The following is a 21,192-nucleotide window of genomic DNA, read 5'->3' as shown; positions in this document are numbered from 1 at the left end:
TAGAGCAACTGATGGACGGAGACTCAGCGACACCACTACACTCACGCTATCGGGGAACGGCACTGCAGTCGCGGGGAGGAGTTGCATCCGTTCTGCGGTGGTATGACTCACGGCAAATTGCAGCCGCGGCGCGCACTTGATTGTACGCACTGTATATTCTCTGTGGGAAAGGAACATAGTTTTTTAATTTTTAAGCAAGTGGTACATGTAAGATGTCTCATTACATGTCATGTTTTACAGGATGGTTTCAGGACATCAAAACAAATAGAAAAGTTCATGTGAATATGTTACAGCTATTATAATTTTAGTTTCCATGGCGACACATTAAATACATCCTGGCTTTAACAAGTTACTTTCTTACATGCAATATTCAAAATGGCCTCCATGTTCATGGACACGCAGCTCAGCTCTTTGCAAAAAAGAAACTCACAAGTGTATGAATATTCCTGGATCTTCACATCTACAACCAATTCAGTGTCCACAATGATTTCCAAACAGCCTTTAATGCACTTCATGATTGTAAAGTGGCAGAGCACCATTATGTTGAAACCATGTGTGAAAATGCATACTGAAGATCACACCTTCCAAAAGAACATTTAACTGTGTTGAAAGAAAATTAAAGTGATCACAGCCACAAATGGGTGCCATTAAAATTTGAAGGCTTATGGGGCAGTCACCTAAAACTCCAGCCCACAAGTTGATGGAAAACTGTCACTGCTGATGGTGAGAATAAAAGTTACAAGGATTCTCATTTGACTACAAACGTTCAAGATGAACATTGGGGATCCCAATTCAAATGAAGCGAGATTCATCTGTGAATAAAAACTTTGGTGCAACCGTGGGGTCTTTGGCCACCTGTTGCAAAATCCAGTGACATAATGCAGATACATCATGTGGTAGTAACTCTCACAAAGACTAAATGTGATGGGGACAGAACTACTGTTCTTGTAATGTATGGCATATAAAAGCATGAGAGACACCTCTATCGGTTGCAGGATATCTGGTACTGACAGCAGGCTGTCTTTTAAAAAACCTCAAGGATATGTTCTTCCACTGTACATTATGACTGAACATGCACAGCCAATATTCCATGTCATTTGATGAAACGTTCCCTCTCTCAAAATTGCAGTCAACAGAAGAGAAAGGTATAAAAGATTACAAACTCCGTCCAGTATGCTTGATAAATGTTTTGTCTCCTTTTTCATCTCTCATCCTTGACATGTTTCAGTCGAAGCAATCGTCCTCATGAATATAAAAGACAACTTCCACATGTATCACTTGAATAAATTTAATAAATTTATTGAAGTGCAAAAACTTACAAATGAGAGCAATAACCAGAACAGTATGTTCGGCATCATAATAAAACATCAGTACATGCCCACACAAAGGTCATGAGGCACAAGGGGTATAAATACGTGACTCAACATATGTTAGAACAGTATAACAACACAGTGGAGCCTGAACAACTAACAACACTAAAGGTAGGATCAAATAACAAAAACTCACATTTAAATAAATAAACAGAATCACTTGGTAGACACTCATCTTCCTTTAAAGATAGGCAGTGAAATGGCCACGAGCCAAATTGGTTCTCGATTTTTGCAAAGTTTTTAAAGCACACTTGTAAATAACCTAATTATAATAATTTATAAATATTTTAATAAATTCGGGCATATTACTGTAGTTGTTAAAGGCTATGATTTTATATTCATGACATTGTAATGGTACTGTATGTATGTACTAATAATGACCAGTGACATTGTAATAGTAGTTTCCGCACAAATTTATATGTCCTTCTGAGGACAGTCACTCCATCCGAAACATATAGAAGATGAAAGATTAAAAAGGAGAGAAAAAAACATTTATCAAGCACATTGGACAGAGTTGATAATCTTTCATACTACTGCTGGTGTGATGGACCAGGATGAATCAAATCAAATTTAACAAGAAGTAAAATACGACCATTTGACACACATGCTAATAAGGGTATTTTTTTCCCATATCTTCTAAAATTATTTGCATCATTTCCACTCAACTCTCCTAACACAAAATACATGGCCATTGATGCAATAAATGAATAGGCACATTCCATCCTGGATCAGTATGCAACGGAATTTCCCAAACTTAACGAATGTTTCAGACTGACTCAAAATGTAACAGGTACTAGTGACTGTCTACATAGAATACTACATATTCAGAGTAACACCATCAGGTAACCAGACATCAGCTGGCAAGAACAGGATCTGAACATCCGTTCATAGGACCTGAAACACGTTGCGGCATCTCAGTTGGAGTTGCCAAGAAAGCGATCAGGGACTGGACTGATAGAAATCACAAAAAACATTGGGAATCCACAACTTGACTCAAACAGGCAAAAGGATTTATATCAGGACCCTCTGCCAAAAGAACGAGGGACCTGTTGAAATTAAACACAGATCAATTAAGATGGGTGGTAGGATTACTTACTGGACACTGCCACCTAAAAGGGCACCTTTTCAAACTGGGAGGCCGGATTGTATGGCCCACCCCTCATACTCATACTCAAGGCCATCAGGTACTATAAATGTCAACACAGCATTTGTCATCAGATGGATTCCTACAATCACCATGCAACACAAATGCTCTCAGACCGTCTGTTTTTCAGAATATCAATGACAGGAGCTGACATTTCCTAACAATTATAACTTTTTATGTTTTACTTATTCTGATGTCCAGAAACCATTTTATAAAATATGGCATGTAATAATGGGACACCTGTATCATGACCACTCCACTTTGAGGGTTAGGTAGGCCACACACCAGCATGTGTCAAGACATGTAACAGTCAAGACACAATGTCTGCGACATGACACAAAGAAAGGAGCACACTAGTCTGAATCATGACATCAGCATCATGACTCATACCGGTGTGCGGCGGTTTTCATAATCTCATTCGTTTCAACTGTGCTTCTTTCCGTGTGTCATGTTGCATACATCATGTCTTGACGCATGCCGGTGTGCAGCCTACCTTAAGGAGACTAACAACATAACAACATAGTATTCTGGAGTGAATATGAACTTAAGAATAAGGTGCTTCTTGAATCATACTTTTCTCATTTAGTAGTTTAGGACTATTAAACAAAGAAAAGGTAAGATTGATGGTGCACGTAGCATAGAGGAAACAAGAAATAAGTACGGGATTTGAGTTTTTCATGGAAATAAAACTGGCATAAAATAAGGAATGGAAGGAAGGAGACGGGTTTTGTGTATACAGTGATGATCCTTCAGGTCCCGTAACAGGTAATATCTTCACCCTGTTAATCCCTCTTATGAGAAATGTATTTCACTTAGCACGCCATCTTTCAAGTAACAGTTTACCACACTTACCAAGGGTCACCACCTGTGTTTAATTCTGCATATATCAACATAAATACTGACCTCCACTGTCCATTGGCTTGGCAGATGCAGCAGATTTACCAGCAGACTTAACAGATCCAAATAAATCATCACCATCATCTTCATCAAAAAGAGAACCCTTCATTGATGATACCACAGATCCCTTGATTACAGAGCTACCAACATTTTTTGTGGAAGTGGCAGCAAAGAGGAAGTCATCATATTCAGGGCAGTCTACCCCAAACATGCCAGAATTTGAATTTGGTGTTTTTTCATCTTTGATGTTCTTCGATAATAGATCTTGCTCTGTGGGCACTGACTGTTTCTGCACATCTCCAGACAAAAATGAGATATTATCTTGAACATCATATACCTCTTTCGGTTCAATGATAACCGATTTATTCACATAAGTCCTTTTTTTAATTTCTTTATTTGTAGAAGTTTTGGTACCTGAAGAAAACAGATCATCATCATCATCATCATCACCTCCACCTCCACCACCACCACCACCACCACCACCACCACCACCACTATGAATGGAACTGTCCATTCTGGTAGCTGAAAACAAATCATTCAGTATTTCAGCAGAACCTTTCCTTGAAGAAAACAAATCATCAGTGTGTTTTACACATCCAGATCCAAACAGTTCCTCTTGTGACTGAGACTGTTGCATATTCTCAGACATGGGTGGTATCTCGTCTGGAGACAAAGGATCTTCTGATGACAGATAATCTTTCGATGATGCATGCGCATTCTGATGAGAGTCTGACAAATGCCTTGTTTTTCCAACAATGGTATAACTTGCATTCAATTCCGGAATGGGCTTTACTGAAGAAAATACACTGTCAGTACCAAAGAGCTCCTGCTTCTCTGTTCCTGACAATGGCTCTGTCTTCTTGGTGTCAATGTCATGTAATACCTCCAGTGGAGGCTGAATTTCACATATGTCAGGATCACTACTACTGAAATCAGGAACTGATATACTGTTTTCATTTGAGGGAATGTGACTTACGGGTACAGTAGAATCTTTTAACACTTTGCTTGCATGGAGAGTGTCCCCCTCAGGACACTCAATGGCTGTACACTTTGGCAAGTTATTTGCTGTTGGAAATTTGGCAAGTGGCTCTAACGGGGATAAAACTGGTGCACAACTGAAAAGACTTTGGCTATCATCTTTGTTGCTTCCATATTCTGAAGGTAAATCTTGTGGCACTCCAAAAAGGTCTTCTTCATCTGTTGATGGAGAGAGAAGATTACTGCTGCCATCTACAAAACTTGATGATTGAGGCTTGGATGGACAATGCACAATACCAGAGGGAGGAGGTTGTGAACGTGTGGAGCTCACACCACCAGGTTCTTGTATGTCATCAACAGTATCAAGTCCTTCAGAGAAAATACCAGACGTTCTCACAGCTTCTTGGCGAGCTCTGCGACTAGGGGGTCGCCGCTTTGCTTGAATTTTGGCACGATCCTGAAAATGTAAATGAACTATTAACTGCAGGGCTTACAGCTGTGCCATAGCTCAAGCAGTTAGTCTCTGATTTCCCATCGCAGCGGCCCGGGTTCAAACCCAGGTCTGGTCAAGTGGGATTTGTGGTGGACGAAGTGACGCTGGGGTGTGTTTTCTCCGAGTACTTCAGTCTCCCCTGCCAATCTTCATTCCACCAAATTCTCCATCATTATAATCACCTGGGACAAGTACCACAGGCCAATCAGTGGCCTCCATGCCAAGTGGACCGAACTTGACTCCAGCCCCCACTATGCGAATTTAAAAAACAAAATTTAACTGCAGGGCTTGAAGGTAATACATATATTCCTCATATTATTCAAATATTTGTACCCTTAAGGAGGGAGAATTTGGAACTGATACTGCCAACCTGTAAGTGTAAAATAACTTTCATCCTCAAACTTGTCACTGTCTCAGATGGTAAGCACCTAATTATTCAGAGGTACATCAATAAACTGTTATGATTTGACAAACATAAAAATATACTAATTCCAAATGGTTTTGTACAGTACACTTCCAAGCTATGTCCACTGTCTAGTATTCTCAACAGAACACATTCCAAAAACTGTTATGTCCCTGTCTTTACATGAATAGCTTGTGAAGCACACACTAAGTTGAGTCCATTAGAAAATGCTAACCTCAATCACTGGACCAACTGAATAGGTGCCTCTTCCATGTATTATGAGGACAAAAGCAGACAAGGTTTCCAAAATGTTGTGTTCTGTACAGAATACCAGATAACTGATAATATCCTGAAATTCAGTATTATGCAAAACATTAACTTTCATTACATGAAGTAGGTGTTTTTTCATTCATTATATTTATTATTTTTTAAAAGCAAGGCCACCAAGTATTTGAATTTAAACATTGTAACCAGATACAAAGTACTTTTCAAATCGCTCACTGTAAACCCCAGTGCTACAATGTTTTGTAAAAACTGAATAACACAAGAATGACCTAAAGACCGTGGTCTCCTGGATTATGAAAACGTATTCTTTTATGTGGTTACAACAATTTGGAAAAACTTGCTGCCTCCAACTGCAAGGAAGAAATGTGTAAAGATAGAAAGTCAGGACACTATATAGGGTGGGTGGAGACTGAGCTATAGACAACTCAAAGTCAGAGTGGTGGAGCTGATGCTCAGACCAGTGAACACTGTAAGGGAACATGAATGGCCACATACAGGCATCAACAACAGTGACAACTAGGGGTGCACTCAATCTCAATAGTCGATATTTTGATGAGGACAAGAGAGGATAATTTTACCGTGTCCTGAGACCCTTCTTTTTCTTCTATGAACAAATGGACAGAATGGCCATTAGTTCTCCACTATCCCCTTGATTAATTGCCAACTTCTTAATGGAGGACTCCGAGAAAGGTGAAGCTCCTAGAAGCTCAAGCAGGAACAACTACACTATGTTTAGTACACAGGTAGACCGCACTAGTCACACATGTGACACACAAAAATTACCACAGCTGCAATAGAGTGCAATGACAGCATTCTGATCACGATATAGTGCTAAAATTGGCGTGCATGGAAGCACAGTGAACAAGTATACAGTGCAGTGGTCTCCCCAAAAGATGAGAAATTACCTGATGATGGCCCATGTGGCCAAAACATGTCAAAAATTAGTACAAATATATGACTAAAGACATTTTAGAAAATTGGATAATCACTTTTAATGTACAGAATGGGCTTTTAATGTCCTACTGACATATAATGATTTTAACAACATCAAAAAATGCTGAAATACATTTTTAGTGTGAAACATATTCCCATTGTCTTTTAAATTGTTGCATTATTGACGGATACTTTTCATAATAGGATGATGCCTCAATGCAACAGGATGCTACAATATAATTCTAGAACATCACTGATAATTAGAAACCTAACAGTAAATTGTACATCAATGGCAAATTGCGACTTTAGGCTCCTACCATAGGGATAACTGCCCATGGCTTCCTACACTCTGTTATGCAGATCTATATATGTAGGTCTATATGGCTTCAGGGGACTAGAGGCTGATTTTTTTCATGGTTCCTACCAATGGTAACATACCAGATCAACAGTTACATGATGGTTAGAAGAGTATCTACACCATTCTGGCCCCAAGCTGAGTACCATGTGAGTGTATGCTGACTTACAGCCTGGGATCTGCACCCAGACTTGCATGTATGGGCCAGCAAGAAAGAGTCCACTCAATCCTCATTTCTTAGTTCCCCTGACATCTACAAAGAAATACCATTGCGCTGAAACCATGGCATGAGAATGATACAGTAACTGTGGAGATGCTGTGGTAGTTCAGCATTCAAATGGGACTAGTAAAAATAAGAGAGATGATTACAGGATGGTAGGGACTGCATACAAAAACGGGAGAAGGTAACATGACATAAAGAAGCAAGGCAGCCCCCATGGCATTTGCACATCAGGATGTGGACTAATAGAATGTGACGGGATTCTACCGAGACGGGTCAAAGATCACCATCAGTATACTGTTATCACCCACAAATACTAGTCGTGGTAGAATACAGCATGACATTCCTACCACAGGACATTAGTATCCGGGCCAGAAATCCAGAACCATGCATTTGATTGTCAGAGACTAAGCTCCATCACAACAGTATTCTCACCCTGAAGGAATGAAAGGTCCTCTCTAAGGGCAAGGCACACCTTGACCTGACATGGATTTCCTCTGCTCTGGTCCTTATAAGGGTCTTCTTTCACAGAGATTCATACAAGGGCACTTTTCATTCCCACTGACCCAGAATTCATCCCCTCTTCCCTATCCCTCACTCTACATTCCAAACAACACAGTTTCAATATCCTATAATAATAAGATTATTTCTGTAGCTGTAAGAGCCATCACTCACCTTTCCTGCATTGGGTAGGGTTGCATTAAATTGAGCTGGTTGATCAAAACTAACAGCTACTTCAACACTATGATTCTCTCTAAGAGAAGGTCGTGCTCCAGGCAGAAGTGTCACAGGGTCAATATTCGGCAGTCTGGGACTTGCACCAACAGACCAAACCTCCAGTGTACTGCTGCTATCACATTCTGCAGGAACTGAAATTACACGAAAATGAAATGAGTATGACACAAATAATTCCTTTAATAATTGATATTAAGTCTTTTCAACCCATCTGCATCCACAAGCAAGCCTATACACACTCATGCTACAGGCCATGATCACCCCAAGTGCACTTTCACTCAAAAGTGAAGATTGCTTGAAGTGGTTCTGCTGTTATCTGTAAGTGATAATAGAATAGACAACAGAAACTACTTTACAGTAATCCACACACAAGGAATGCTGATAACAATCACTACTTCTACATCATGCTATCTGAAGTGGAAAAAGAACCTGACCAGTTCAGTCAGTGCCTAAACAGAAGTCCAGAAACAAATTTTCCCAATGTAACTGTATTGTAACATCAACAAAGCCCATGATTTTTTTCATGTAAGTTATATGACAGCAATATTATATTTAAGCATCTGGTTGCACTCTACAAAATATATGACATAAACTCCATCCTAAGTGCAACAATTTATTGTAGTTCTTTCGTCTTGCTTTCTTCTACACTACATGTTTCGGCTCCAAACGGCCATCATCAGGTGTATACTCTCACGTGGCTGTTACATTGCATGTAGTTTAAAATTTAAAAAACACTAGTCTTCCCAATTGTTCATTTCACCATTGCTAACAGGTTTCGATATATCAGAATCTTCCCTGCTGATATCTGTGTGATATGTACAAAATCTCTGTTAACCTACACATGTCAATTTGATTTTCATAAACTGGCACTTTTAAAATCTTCAATTCCAATTTTAAAAATTTCTTTAAAATTTTTTCAAATTTTAAAATTTAAAATTCTCAGGGTTACCCGCCCTATGTCTATAGTGCTGCAGCGGCTACTTCTTGTTTTCAGCACTCTTCAGGTGTTATTATGTGTAGGCTCCCTGTGTGCGTGCCGTTGCTTATCTTTAATACGAGGTGTGTTCAGGAAATAACGGGAATTTTAAAATTTCGCGGGTTTGGAGAGTCCAATTGTCAAAATTTTTTTTTTATTATGTTGGTATACATGCCCCTGAAGTACAATAAAATTTTCAGCTGTATTCATTGCTTACTTTGTCTGTGGCAGCCGCTAAGGTTAGACGTGTTTTTATGAGCTTGGCGATTTTCGTTTGTTAAAAGAAATGGATCAAAGAATTTGTATCAAATTTTGCGTAAAAAATGAAATAAAGTGTTACAAAGTGTGTGAAATGTTAACAAAGGCCTATGGTGAGTCTGTTATGAGTAAAACAAGAGTTTACGAGTGGTATAAGCGTTTCCAAGATGGCCGTGAAGACGTTGCAGATGACGAGCGCCCCGGACGCCCCAGCACATCAACAACCGATGAAAACGTGGAAAAAGTGAAAGCAATGATTATGAATGATCGCCGAATCACAATCAGAGAAGTCTGCGTGAGGCAATCCGAAAAAAACGCCCGGATTTGTGGAAAAACAATTCATGGCTTTTGCACCACGATAATGCACCTGCTCACACTTCGTTGCTTGTTCGTGAATTCTTGGCCAAAAACAATACTGTAACGATGCCCCAGCCTCCATATTCGCCAGACATGGCTCCGTGTGACTTTTTCCTATTTCCAAAAATAAAGAGAACCTTAAAGGGCCGTCGTTTTACAAGCATAGATGACATTAAAAGCGCATCGCTGAAAGAGCTAAAGGCTATCCCAAAAATCGAGTTTGAGAAGTGTTTCGATGATTGGAAGAAGCGCTGGCGTAAGTGCATAATATCGAATGGGGACTATTTTGAAGGCGACAACATTAATGTAGACGAATGAATAAATATTTTTTCCAAAATACGGAAATTCCCGTCATTTTTTGAACACACCTCGTATCTTCCCTACCTATCTTGGCATTGAAATCTCTGAACATTTTCACATGGTACAGAGTGGGGCGCAGAAACTTCCTTTTTGTGAAGACGCATTGTGAATGGAGGGGAGGTCGCAGAAAAGTGGGGATAGGCTCACCAAACGCAGCAGTCACGGAAGTTTCTGTCCAATACCCCTCAGTGGGAAACATGACATGGACTAGTGAGCAGCGTGTGTTTGCTGTCGAAGCCTATTTTTCGAACAACCATTCCTACATGGCGGTGCAGCGTGCGTTCAATACTCACTTCAGAATTAAGCCCAGAGATTCGGTTCCTGACTGGAAATCGATTGTTTTATGGGTAGAGAACTTTAGGACAACCGGGAGTGTAGTGAAAAAAATCATCAGGACGACAACAGACCGTTACGACACCAGAATATGTGGAGGCAGTTCGACAGTAAATTTTGAGATCTCCAAGATGCTCCACTCGCAAACATGCAGTCACCCTAGACACATCCAATCCTTCAATGTGCCAAATTCTTCACGAACATCTTCATTTCCATCCCTACAAGATGGTTGTTGTGCAAGAATTGTCACCACATGATTTCCAGAACTGAATAACGGCACGCGAAATGTTATTGGAAACTTTACCCCCTGACGCACTTGTTTTCTTTAGTGATGAGGCACATTTTCAGCTATCCGGATATGTCAACAAGCAGAATATGCGCTATTGGAGTGGTAACAATCCCAGAGAGCTCCATGAGAGGCCACTTCACAGTGATAAGGTGACAGTATAGTGTGCATTGTCGAAAGTTGGAATTATTGGCCCTTATTTTTTTGAAGAAGACAATCATGCAGTTACTGTCAATTCACAGCGTATGCGGACATGATTAAAAACCTTTTCGAACCAGTTCTTGAAGAAATGCATCTAGGAAATGTATGGTTCCAACAGGATGGTACCACGGCCCACACAGCCCAAGCTTTGATGACACTTTTGAGGGCTAAGTTCCCCAGACGGCTCATCTCACTTCGAGGTGACATCCCATGGACAGCGCACTCACCTGATCTAACGCCCTGTGATTTTTTTTTATGGGGATACCTCAAGGCAGAGGTTTTTAAACATCGCCCCACAAACCTGCTTCAGCTGAAGAATGTTATTCGGCAGGAAATAGCCCAAATTCCGGTGCACATGTTGGAACGTGCAGAGGAGAACTTCAGAAAACGGTTGCACCAGTGCATAGAGAATGGTGGCCACCACCTTCAAGATATTTTGTTTAAAACTACATGATTTAAAACTTTAAAGTATGTTCTTTCATTAGCTAAACATAAATTTTGTCTATCAGCAATAATTTTTCTTTTATTCGCCTTCAAAAAAAGGAAGTTTCTGTGCCCCACCCAGTATTTGGGGAATTTATCAAATACATATTTTAATTCCTTGTAGAAGCTGTCCTTCATACCACCAATTTTATGCTTTGTTGGGGCATGAACATTTAGAACAATGATATCACACCAGCAACCTTTTAGTATTATGTATGACACCCTATCACTAACAAACTCTACCCTCTTAAATGCTAATATGATTTCCTTACAGACAAAAAAAAAACAACTATACCTAATTCATAATTTTCATTTTTCTCTCCACAGAAAAATGTATATTTGTCTGTTGGTTTGGTGCAACCTCTGTCCCATCTGACCTCCTGTACTCTCACCAAATCTAATTTATACTTTGATATTTCTTTTGTCAATGTCATGGGCAAACCTGCCCTATTAAGACTTCTTGCACTCCACATACTAAATCTTATGTCCACTTTCCTCAGCTTAGGTCATTTAAAAACAGAATCCTTTCAAAAAAAAAAAAGAAAAAAACTGTTTACTGGTAAATACACTACATCTCCAAAAACATTAAATAGGGAGTTCACCATATTCTTTCACCTATTGCTTGTTCTTGCAGTCAATGTCTTACCTTTATGAGAGTCCACTTTACTAGACATTTCCTTCTCGCTCTCTGAATGCCTTTCTGCACTGAATGGCATTAGCTTCCGAACAATGGATGAGGAACCCTGCAGCACAGCAGACAAATTGTTGCTTGGTTTCTCATCAGTAACTTCTGTAGAATCTGAATCCAAGGTCACTTCCTTAGGCAAAGACATTCCAAATAAATCCTCATCTTCATTTGATGAACTGCTGAACAGGAAACCTGTACTCTTGCGGATGTTTAATGTCCTTGGAGGTTCCAACTTTGATGGCTGAACAGACTCTTCTTTAGTGGTCAGTCTTTCTGTATTTTCTGCCACTGAAGAAATGATTTCACTTTCTTGTCCTGATTTTGTTGAAGCCTGTTGACCATCAGATTGGACTGCATCCCCTGATAAGTTATCACATGTTTCTTTGGCATCAGTGGAACTCGAAAGTTGTGAAATGTTTTTATCAAAATTCATTTTACATGCTGGAAAGTTATCAGATTTTCCCACTGTGACCTGTAATAATGGTGGCTTACGAACAGGAGAAAGCTTTGGCTTTGGGCTTATGAGAGGTTTATTTGAAGTAACAGGCTCCTTATTAACCAGCAAGTTAGAAGTACTTGTATTGAACAGATCAGTGCCACTTTTGCCCATTACATTACTAAAATGACTGGAAGAAACCATGTAACTGGACCCATCTGGGACTGCAGCAGATACATCATTCTGTGACTCAGTTACAGGCTCTGAATTTGATGCAGTACAGTCTTTGGGAACAACCTTATTTTCATTGGCATCTTGAGTACTGCTCACTGTTCTAGGAACTGAAAACAAATCATCAATTTGGCCATTAATCCCATCTGTTTTCATTATGTTTTGGCTCCATTTCCTTGGTTTCACTGGACTTGCAAATAAATTGTCTGTACTGTCCTCTAAAACACTTCCTCCAGGAAACAAACTGTCTACTACCATGGCTTTAGAGGGCAAGGGTTCACGCTGAGATTTATTAACTGGAACAGCAAAAATATCACCAACCAGACCATCAGTGCCGCTGTTGGAAAACAGACCCCAGTTACTGTCTTTGAAGGAACTCTGACTATTATGGCCCACAGACACTTGAGTCATAGTTCTTACTGACTCAGCATCACCACTGCCTCCCAGGATGTCAAAATATTTATCCCCGCCACCAACACCAAACAACATATCTTTGCCATTATGTTTTAACTTTTCTTCAACTGTAGTTCCAGATGTAAATGTATCAGATGGGCCAAATAAGTTGTATTCTGGATCATCTAACTGTCCCGAAAATAGGTCCTTATTTCCATCTTCAATTCCTTCAGGCTTTCCCACAGTATTAACTACTGTGCTAAATATGTCAAAAACTGGCCCATCTTTGGTTCCACCAAATAGGTCTTCATTATCAACAGGGCCCGTTTTTGGAACTGCTGCAGAACGTCCTTTCTCTCCAGATGCAGCAAGCAGGTCTCCACTCCCTTGTGAGCGGCGAGAACGAGAACTTGCTGAGCTTGTGGATGAGAACAAAATATCATCATCCCCAGAATCTGAGTCACTGAAGAGAGAAATGTGTTTCTGGGATGCAGCACCAACGCTAGATATGGGACCTCCTCCATTGGCTGACTTATCAGAACTGAAATTCAAGAAAGCAAAATTGTGCTGACATACATATATATACTCATATATTACTGCCAACCAACAATTACAATCTAAACTGCACTTCTACAATTTGCTTTGCCCAACATTCTCACACTGGCCAAATTCTTGTTCCTTATTTACACAACTGACATGTCAGCTATGCCAGCAAAATGAACAGCATGGACCAGATAAACAAGGTTCATTCCTTGACAGAGAAGGAGTTTTCTCCTCATTTAAACTTTTTCTGGTTGAACTGTTAATGGATTGACAGAATTACTGGGGCTTTTGGACTTTTTCAATTGTCCAGAATTCTAGGTAATAGAGGACATGACGTAGCTGTCTTCCTTTCTCACCTGAAGATGGAAACAGACCCAGTTTCCGAAACGTTGTGTCCTCTATTACCTAGAATTCCAGACGATTGAAAAAGTCCAAAACCCCAGTAACTCTGTGTGTCATCCACCATCGTCAGAACCCTTTAGGATCTACAATAAATGCTAACAATGTTAATTTTACCAATTCAGACATCAATGCAACACGATGCAAACAATAAAAACAGCAATAAATGTTTTTCTTTTATAAAACACTGCATTTCAGACTCTTAAATGTGTTCATGAACTCATTCCATCAGATACTATGTAGGGGGTTTAAATGCCATCTCTCAAAGGTTAAATGCCATTTAACATTAGATGTCTGATCTGTGATTCAAGCAATCTATCATGGGGTCATACCTGGAGAGATAATTTCATCGTTCCAGTGAATATGCCCATTTAGGATAATTCGAAAGAATTTTATTTCAAATGGCTCTTCACAGAAGACCATGTTCTGAGACCCTATGCTGATTGGAACAGTAACGCAGAATGCACAAGCAGAAGTCAGGCATTTGTAAAGACTGGTATGGGAAAATGGGTACACACAGGCTGTAGATAGTGCCACCCAAGAGGATGCATTGCTGGATGATTATTTAGTCTGGCCAGAAAGTTCGTTCACCTCTTGCAGCATAGTACAGGGGATCGGTGAATAGTCATTGTGGGGTAATATTAGAACTAGAATAGGAAGAAAATTACTGCCACTTCAAGCAGAAAGACTAGTCCCACTGTACCACAAAACAAATGTTTAGGCCTACAAACCTTCCTCTGGGATAAATTCACAATATGGGCAAGCAATGGTAGACATGTTGAGGAGGTGTGCAATAATTTCAAGAACGTAATACTGGAGAGTATCGAAAGACTTATTCCACATAAAATACTGAGAAAAAATTTGGACCTTGAATACTACAATAAGTAGTAGTAGTATAGTAGTTTTCACACATGCCAACTTCTTACTGTTACGGCACATAGTATATGCAGTTTAGTACTGTGCTCTGAAGGGTTAAAATAAACTGGATTAAAACGTGGGTATATTCCACACAAATGTCATACAAAAAGTTTATGCTCTACAGGTTTCAATTTTCAGAGCTCTTAAGATACTAACTGAATCACACTCACCTAGGTGCTATGCCCTTCTGAGAATTGCTGAACAGGCTGTCATCATCACCTACAGTCTCATCTTGGAATAAGTATGAACTGGTGATGGCCTTATTAAGGACTGCTGAAGGATCAAACAAGGATATTTTGCTACCGCTGGCAGCAGCCGATGTCCCTGGACTGAACAAAGAAAACACATGAAAATCAAAATAAATGGATATGATTAGGAAAGAAGAGTCCAAACTTGGTCTCTCATTCTGACCAAAGAAGGCTCTTTGAAAAGAAAATGCTGAGACAATGCTTGGACCTGAGACAGGAGTAATAAGGAGCTTCATACTTTCTACTCTTTACAAAATATTTAGGATCATTAAATCAAAAATGAGATGGGCCATAACTCCTAGGTTGGAAATACAAATTCTGAATATGAACACTAATTCAGATACTTGCTGACAGTAACAAATGACACAATCTTGCTCCATCTGGAAGTGCTTTGACAGTCTCAATAATTGTAAACTGTCCTGGGCTATGGAGTTAGCTCTGGGAGAAACTCATTTGTGAGCTAAAGAGCTGGCTGACGTTTTTTGACTGAATATTTTTAAATGAAACAGAAACACACAATGTCATTTAATAGTTGGCTGAGTACCCCTAATAAATGATTCACTGCAGAATTCAGAGCATGAAAAGAAAATGTGTGCAATTCCTTGGAAACTGTGTTCTCTGTCTAGTGCCTCCAAATATAGTCATTGTTGACATTTACGAGGTCTAACAACAAAGCTGGCAAACTCACCACCATGTGCTTGCCGTGGCAGTAGTGGACAGACATTTCAGTATGGTTTGATGATGTTGGCATATCAGCATTTCACAGCTATGTTGTTGTTGATCTATGACAGTCTCTTTCTGAGTAAAACTGATCACACCAACCTTTTTGTGGAGTCTTGGTGTTCACTTCTGGTCTGACCAATACCACTACTAGTGTCCCCTGTGCACTCAGAACCATCACTACTGCATGAAGAACATGATGGAGGCTTACGAATACCAGCCTTGAACACATCCACACTGCCAAAGATAGACACTGCACCAGCAGGCTTCTGAAATACAGACAGCATGTACTTATGAAAAGTGACTGTGATTTACTAAATCTGCATATATTGTGCATTGTGATTAGAAAATTATGTGCATGCCTCCACCTGTATAAATCACTCAAATATTTTTCTCTTTTAAATATGATGAAAGAAAATGAAGATTTTCACTTCATAAAAAAATGCATAATAAGTTCAAAGTCAGCAGACTTGGTTCCAGGCCAGTAATGTCTTAAAATCTGAATTATTCAAAACCATTTTAGCAGAACTTCTGTTATTTTAAAAAGGTAGAGCTATCCCTGTGGAGGCCTACAGAGCTGTGAGATGTCAAGGCTCCCACATTTTCTATACAAACTGCTCGCATATGGCGGTGAGGTTGTCAGACCTATGTGCCGGCCCCCCTTTACCACCAGGAAGAATCCTGGTACTCATTTCTGCTAGAGGCTGAGTCGACACCAGCACCATAGTGTGGCTGGAAGAATTAGCTCAACTGAAAAACCAAATGACCTCATTGGGGATCGAACCCATACCTTTCCAACTTGTATCACAGTACCTCAATCAGCTACGCTACTGATAACATTCCCAACTGTGATAAGAACAATACAACTGCTTAGTATGGGTCCAAAAGAATAACACTGCAATTCACTCACTCACTCATGGAGCTGAGCCTTTCTCGAAAAGCTGCCAATTGCGCAGCTACTCAAGAACTTCCCAGCATTTTATGGAACTCGACAGTTCATTACCATGTTCATAAGAGGCCTCCACCAGTCCCCATCCTGAGCCAGATCAATCCAATCCATACCATCCCATTCTATCTCTCTAAGATCCATTTTAATATTCTCCACCCACCTATGTCTTGGTCTTCCTAGTGGCTACTTCCTTCCAGCTTTCCCACCAATATCCTATATGCATTCCTCCTCTCCTCATTCATGCTACATGCCCTGTCCATATCATCCTCCTTGATCATTCTAATTATACTTGAAAAAGCATACAAGTTAGAAATCTCATTATGTGAACCCTTTGAAATCATAACTACGTAAGGGCACAGTTAGTTCAATATGGCAGTCATGAAAAAATGTGTAATTTTCTTCCAGGCCTCGAAAACGAGCAAGATAAATTCCCTTAAGGTGAAACTTTTATAGAATTCTTTCAGTGTAATTTTATTATCTTAAGTGGCCTTCACAAGCACATCAAATGGTTTCTTAATATAAATCAAACCACATAATTACACACAAATAAAACAAATAAATATGACAACCACATAAATAAGATCCATGTAAATCAAGAAGCAGCTGTATAAAGGCTGATGTCAATCTGTGATGGCATATACATTGAAATGTTACTTGCTGCCTAAGGTCAGATTCACTTTCCAAATAACATGATGCAGTATCTCACCTTCTTCTTATTACTAACTGGTTGCTGATCCACTATGACTTGCCCAGGGTTTCTGGGTGGTTGCTTAGGAGCAGTACACAAGTCACCATCCAACTGTGGAGAATTCTTGATGTTGGAAATGTCTGCAATAAAAATACCTTCACAGTTCCAAATATAACAAAACACCATAAAGGGACTGAGGCTGCCAGGGCAGTGAAGATCCTTGGTCTTCTGGTTTGGAACACCATGTAGCCTGATACACGGGTACCAGTACTTGCAGAGAGGAAGACACTACCAATCTACCATATGAGTGGGGCAGCCTGCTTCTTCAAAACACTGATACCGTCTACCAGAGCACATAATCAATACAGAAGACCACACTATGCAACAGAGACCTAATCTGGTTATCCACTGATGACCAATGACGTCTTTGTAGATAGTTTCAATTACTATATTACAAATATAATCATAGAACACTTATAACACTTACTCTTCTACGTTCTCATACCATTTTATTTGCATATAGTACAGTCAGGAGCATTAAACACAGGCTTCTGTTTTACCATATTGATTAGAATCTTCCTCTAGAAAACATAATAATGAGAAATAATCCCCAACAATACTGACAATACTGCAGAAGAAATACGAGGGCTATTCGTAAAGTAACCTCTGCCGAGCTACTGACAGAACAAGATATGAGAAAGAAAATTTCATTATATACAAAAAAATATGTACAATCTTAAGCTACTTCTCAATTTAGTCACTGCTAGAAATGAGGCACTTGCCATTTTGGGGAATATGTTTTGTATGCCCGTGTCAAAGAAGTCTACCACCTGTGAGCTCAGCCACATTTTGACACCCTCCATCAATTCCTCATTACTGCTGAAGCACTGCGATCCAAACCAGTTCTTTGGGTAGGTAAACAGGTGGCAGTTGCTCAGAGTGAGATCAGGGCTGTAAGGAGGGTGGTCAAACAACTCTCAGCTGAAATGCTCCAGCAGTGCTCGAGTGTGAGCAGCTGTATCTGGACGCACATTGTCATGGAGGAGCACACATTTTGTTCTAAATGATCCTACAGTTTTTTAGTGCTTTGCAATACACTTTGGACATTGTGGTCTCTCATGCATGAATTCCACCAGCAGCACTCCTTTCTTATTTCAGAAAACAGTGGTCATCAGCCTTCTGGCAGATAAAATTTTGAAATGGGTTTTAGGTGGCAGAAAACTGCATCAGAGTGTACTCTTTTGATTGAGAAGTCAAACATTCACGATGAGAGAACATGGTACAACATCTATGTGGCAGTTCAGGAATGAAAACAATCACAGATATACATACATGACACATTTTAACTGCACATGTTCAACAGAAGTCCCAGACAGAAAATTCTTTGAATAGATTCCTTACAACTGTGTTTAGGGAGCAATGTCTAACGATGATTCATGCACTGAATGCTTACATGCTAAAAGAGACCGGCCACAGAACCACAACCACCTTCAACCCCATAGCCAACACAATCCTGGCTGCAGCACCACATACTGCACCACCACCTTCCACACGAACTACACACTCTGGATGCAACGTACACTTCCTTGCTCACTTCAACAGCTGAGCAACCATCTCCACAGGGGAGGGCTGATGTGGGAACTGCCCACATTGAATCAAGTGCTAGATAATCAAAGGCTAGGAACCATCTGCTGCTACGCAACAGCTGGGTAAATAGCTGTTGCTAGGTAAAGCCTACAATACATGGCAAAAGCAGGCATCAGGCATTAAGCGACAGATGTGTTTTCTGTAGGTCTAACTCGAGGTTATATAAGTTGATGATACTGCAATAACCCATGTGTCCACCATGACCTTGCGAATCGTAGGAGGTGACGAGAAGGGAAGTCTCAAATCTGAGACAGTAAAACATGGTTGAAAGTCCCAAGGGACTTGGACACGAGAAAGACTGTGCTGGTAAGGGCCAGTAGCATATACAAAAGACAGACCCATCCTCTCATCAGGGAGGCCACCCCCCAAAAAAAAAAAAACAAGACCGTAACTGTCGAACAGTAATAAACATCTAGTCATGAGCTCAACACTAAGACTGACTGACTGACTGACTGACTGACTGACTGATTGAACATCAGCTGAAACGTGACTCTGACTCTGACTAGAGATAATTATAATCATAATTATTATTATTCTTCATCCTGCTTATCAACAACCAGCAACCTTCAATTCTCCAAACAGAAGTCTGTCTGTCTATTCTGTACAACTACAATAAATATTTATATATCAGTTTAATAAGTGGTTGTCTCTACATACAATGACATCCTAGAGAGCTAAGGTCTGATCCACATAGAACAACTTCCTAGAACACTGTCCTAAGCTGTAGCAGATAAAAAGATTATTACCAGAGTCTATGAACAGGCCCAAATCATCCGTCTGAGTTTCTGGAGTACTGGTAGCTACACCTCTTGCGGCAACACTAAGCAATCTCTTAGTTTTCTCCGTACCATTTTCACTGCCAGTACCAGGACCAAACAGCCATGCTTCAGTAGGATTCTCGACACCTAACAGGAGAATGACAATTCGCATTACACTGTACTGTAAATTTTTCTAGATGGTCTACAGAACTGTACAGAGCAAATATTATCATGGTGAAAACATGTTCAAGATCCTAAGGACTACTATGAAGTTACATTATGCATCAGATAAAATACAAACTAAAAACTGGACAGGCCAAGAAGAAGGGTGACATTTATTTTTTTCATTTTCCACCAACCTATAAATTACTCACCTTTATCTATAGTTAGCTTGTCCTTACTGCCCCATAGTGATCCTGATGAATCTTCCAAGTCATCAAACAGACCTTGTCCACCAGAGAACTTCCCATCTCGCTGGCGAAAGAGATCATTACCGTCACCTCCATCCCACTTCACAGTATGTTTATTACCTGTCAACACACAGAATATTTTGACCCTGTATCATCATCTCCATCCCACTTCACAGCATGTTTATCACCTGTCAACACACAGAACATCTTGACCCTGTATTATAAAACTTGGTATTGTGACATGGCATCTGAGAACCATAAACTTCAGAATCCTGAAATCACTGGAATACTGCAGAAGCATCCATTACTAAGCAATGACAAGCTTTAATCCCCAATAGTCACATACACACAACAGCCAAAGTACTCTTGGGGGCCATGCTTTCTCAAATCAAAACCTGATTCAGGAAGAAATTAAGAGGAAACTGAATTCAGGTAATACTTCCTACAATTCAGTCCAGAACCTTTTGTCTTCTCATCTGCTGTCCAAAAATATAAAAATCAGGACATAAAAAACTATAATTTTGCCTGTGGTTCTGTATGGGTGTGAAACTTGGTCTCTGACATTAAGAGAGAAACACAGACTGGGGGTGTCTGAACACAGGGTATTGAGAAGAATATTTGGACTGAAGAGAGATGGAGTGACAGAAGGCTGGAGAAAACTGCATAATGAGGAGCTTCATAACTTGTACTATTCTACAAGTGTAATTAGAATGATCAAGTCAAGGAGAATGTGATGGCTTGGCATGTAGCACGAATGGGGAAGAGGAATGCATATAGGATACTGGTGGGAAAACCAGATGGAAAGAGACTACTGGGAAGACCAAGGCACAGATGGGTGGACAATATTACTAGGGACGTTCCATAAATAATGTCTCCTATTTTTTTGTGTTAATATGTAATGTCTGAGATGGATGTTGGTGGTGTTGTAGTAAAGGCTGAACTGTTAGTTTGGTTGTCGTGCGACAGATAGTGACAGCAGAGCAGTCTACCAAAACGGTGTCTGACATAGAAGTGCGTATGAAACACAGATGTGTTATTGAATTTCTCACTGCCAAACAAATTGTACCCACTGACATCCATCGATACTTGCTAAAGGT

At 40.0% G+C, this 21,192-nt stretch overlaps 1 protein-coding gene across 1 annotated transcript in view; it reads right to left on the bottom strand.

Moving 5' to 3' along the window:
• Positions 1-677: 677 nt before the first annotated feature.
• Positions 678-21,192, bottom strand: part of LOC111867089 (WASH complex subunit 2) — a 45,198-nt gene continuing 24,683 nt past the window's right edge. The window contains exons 8-18 of the mRNA XM_033752542.1: positions 20,060-20,215; positions 19,674-19,832; positions 17,299-17,420; positions 15,746-15,912; positions 14,846-15,004; positions 11,714-13,356; positions 7,754-7,947; positions 3,886-4,846; positions 3,418-3,708; positions 2,527-2,596; positions 678-855 (exon numbers count right to left, since the gene is read on the bottom strand). Coding sequence (XP_033608433.1) covers positions 678-855; positions 2,527-2,596; positions 3,418-3,708; positions 3,886-4,846; positions 7,754-7,947; positions 11,714-13,356; positions 14,846-15,004; positions 15,746-15,912; positions 17,299-17,420; positions 19,674-19,832; positions 20,060-20,215 — 4,100 coding nt within the window. The remainder of the gene's footprint in view (positions 856-2,526; positions 2,597-3,417; positions 3,709-3,885; positions 4,847-7,753; positions 7,948-11,713; positions 13,357-14,845; positions 15,005-15,745; positions 15,913-17,298; positions 17,421-19,673; positions 19,833-20,059; positions 20,216-21,192) is intronic.

The sequence above is a fragment of the Cryptotermes secundus genome, unplaced genomic scaffold, assembly GCF_002891405.2.
Source record: "Cryptotermes secundus unplaced genomic scaffold, Csec_1.0 scaffold205, whole genome shotgun sequence".
NCBI classification, from domain to species: Eukaryota; Metazoa; Arthropoda; class Insecta; order Blattodea; family Kalotermitidae; genus Cryptotermes; species Cryptotermes secundus.
This window is presented reverse-complemented; position numbering and strand designations above follow the sequence as displayed.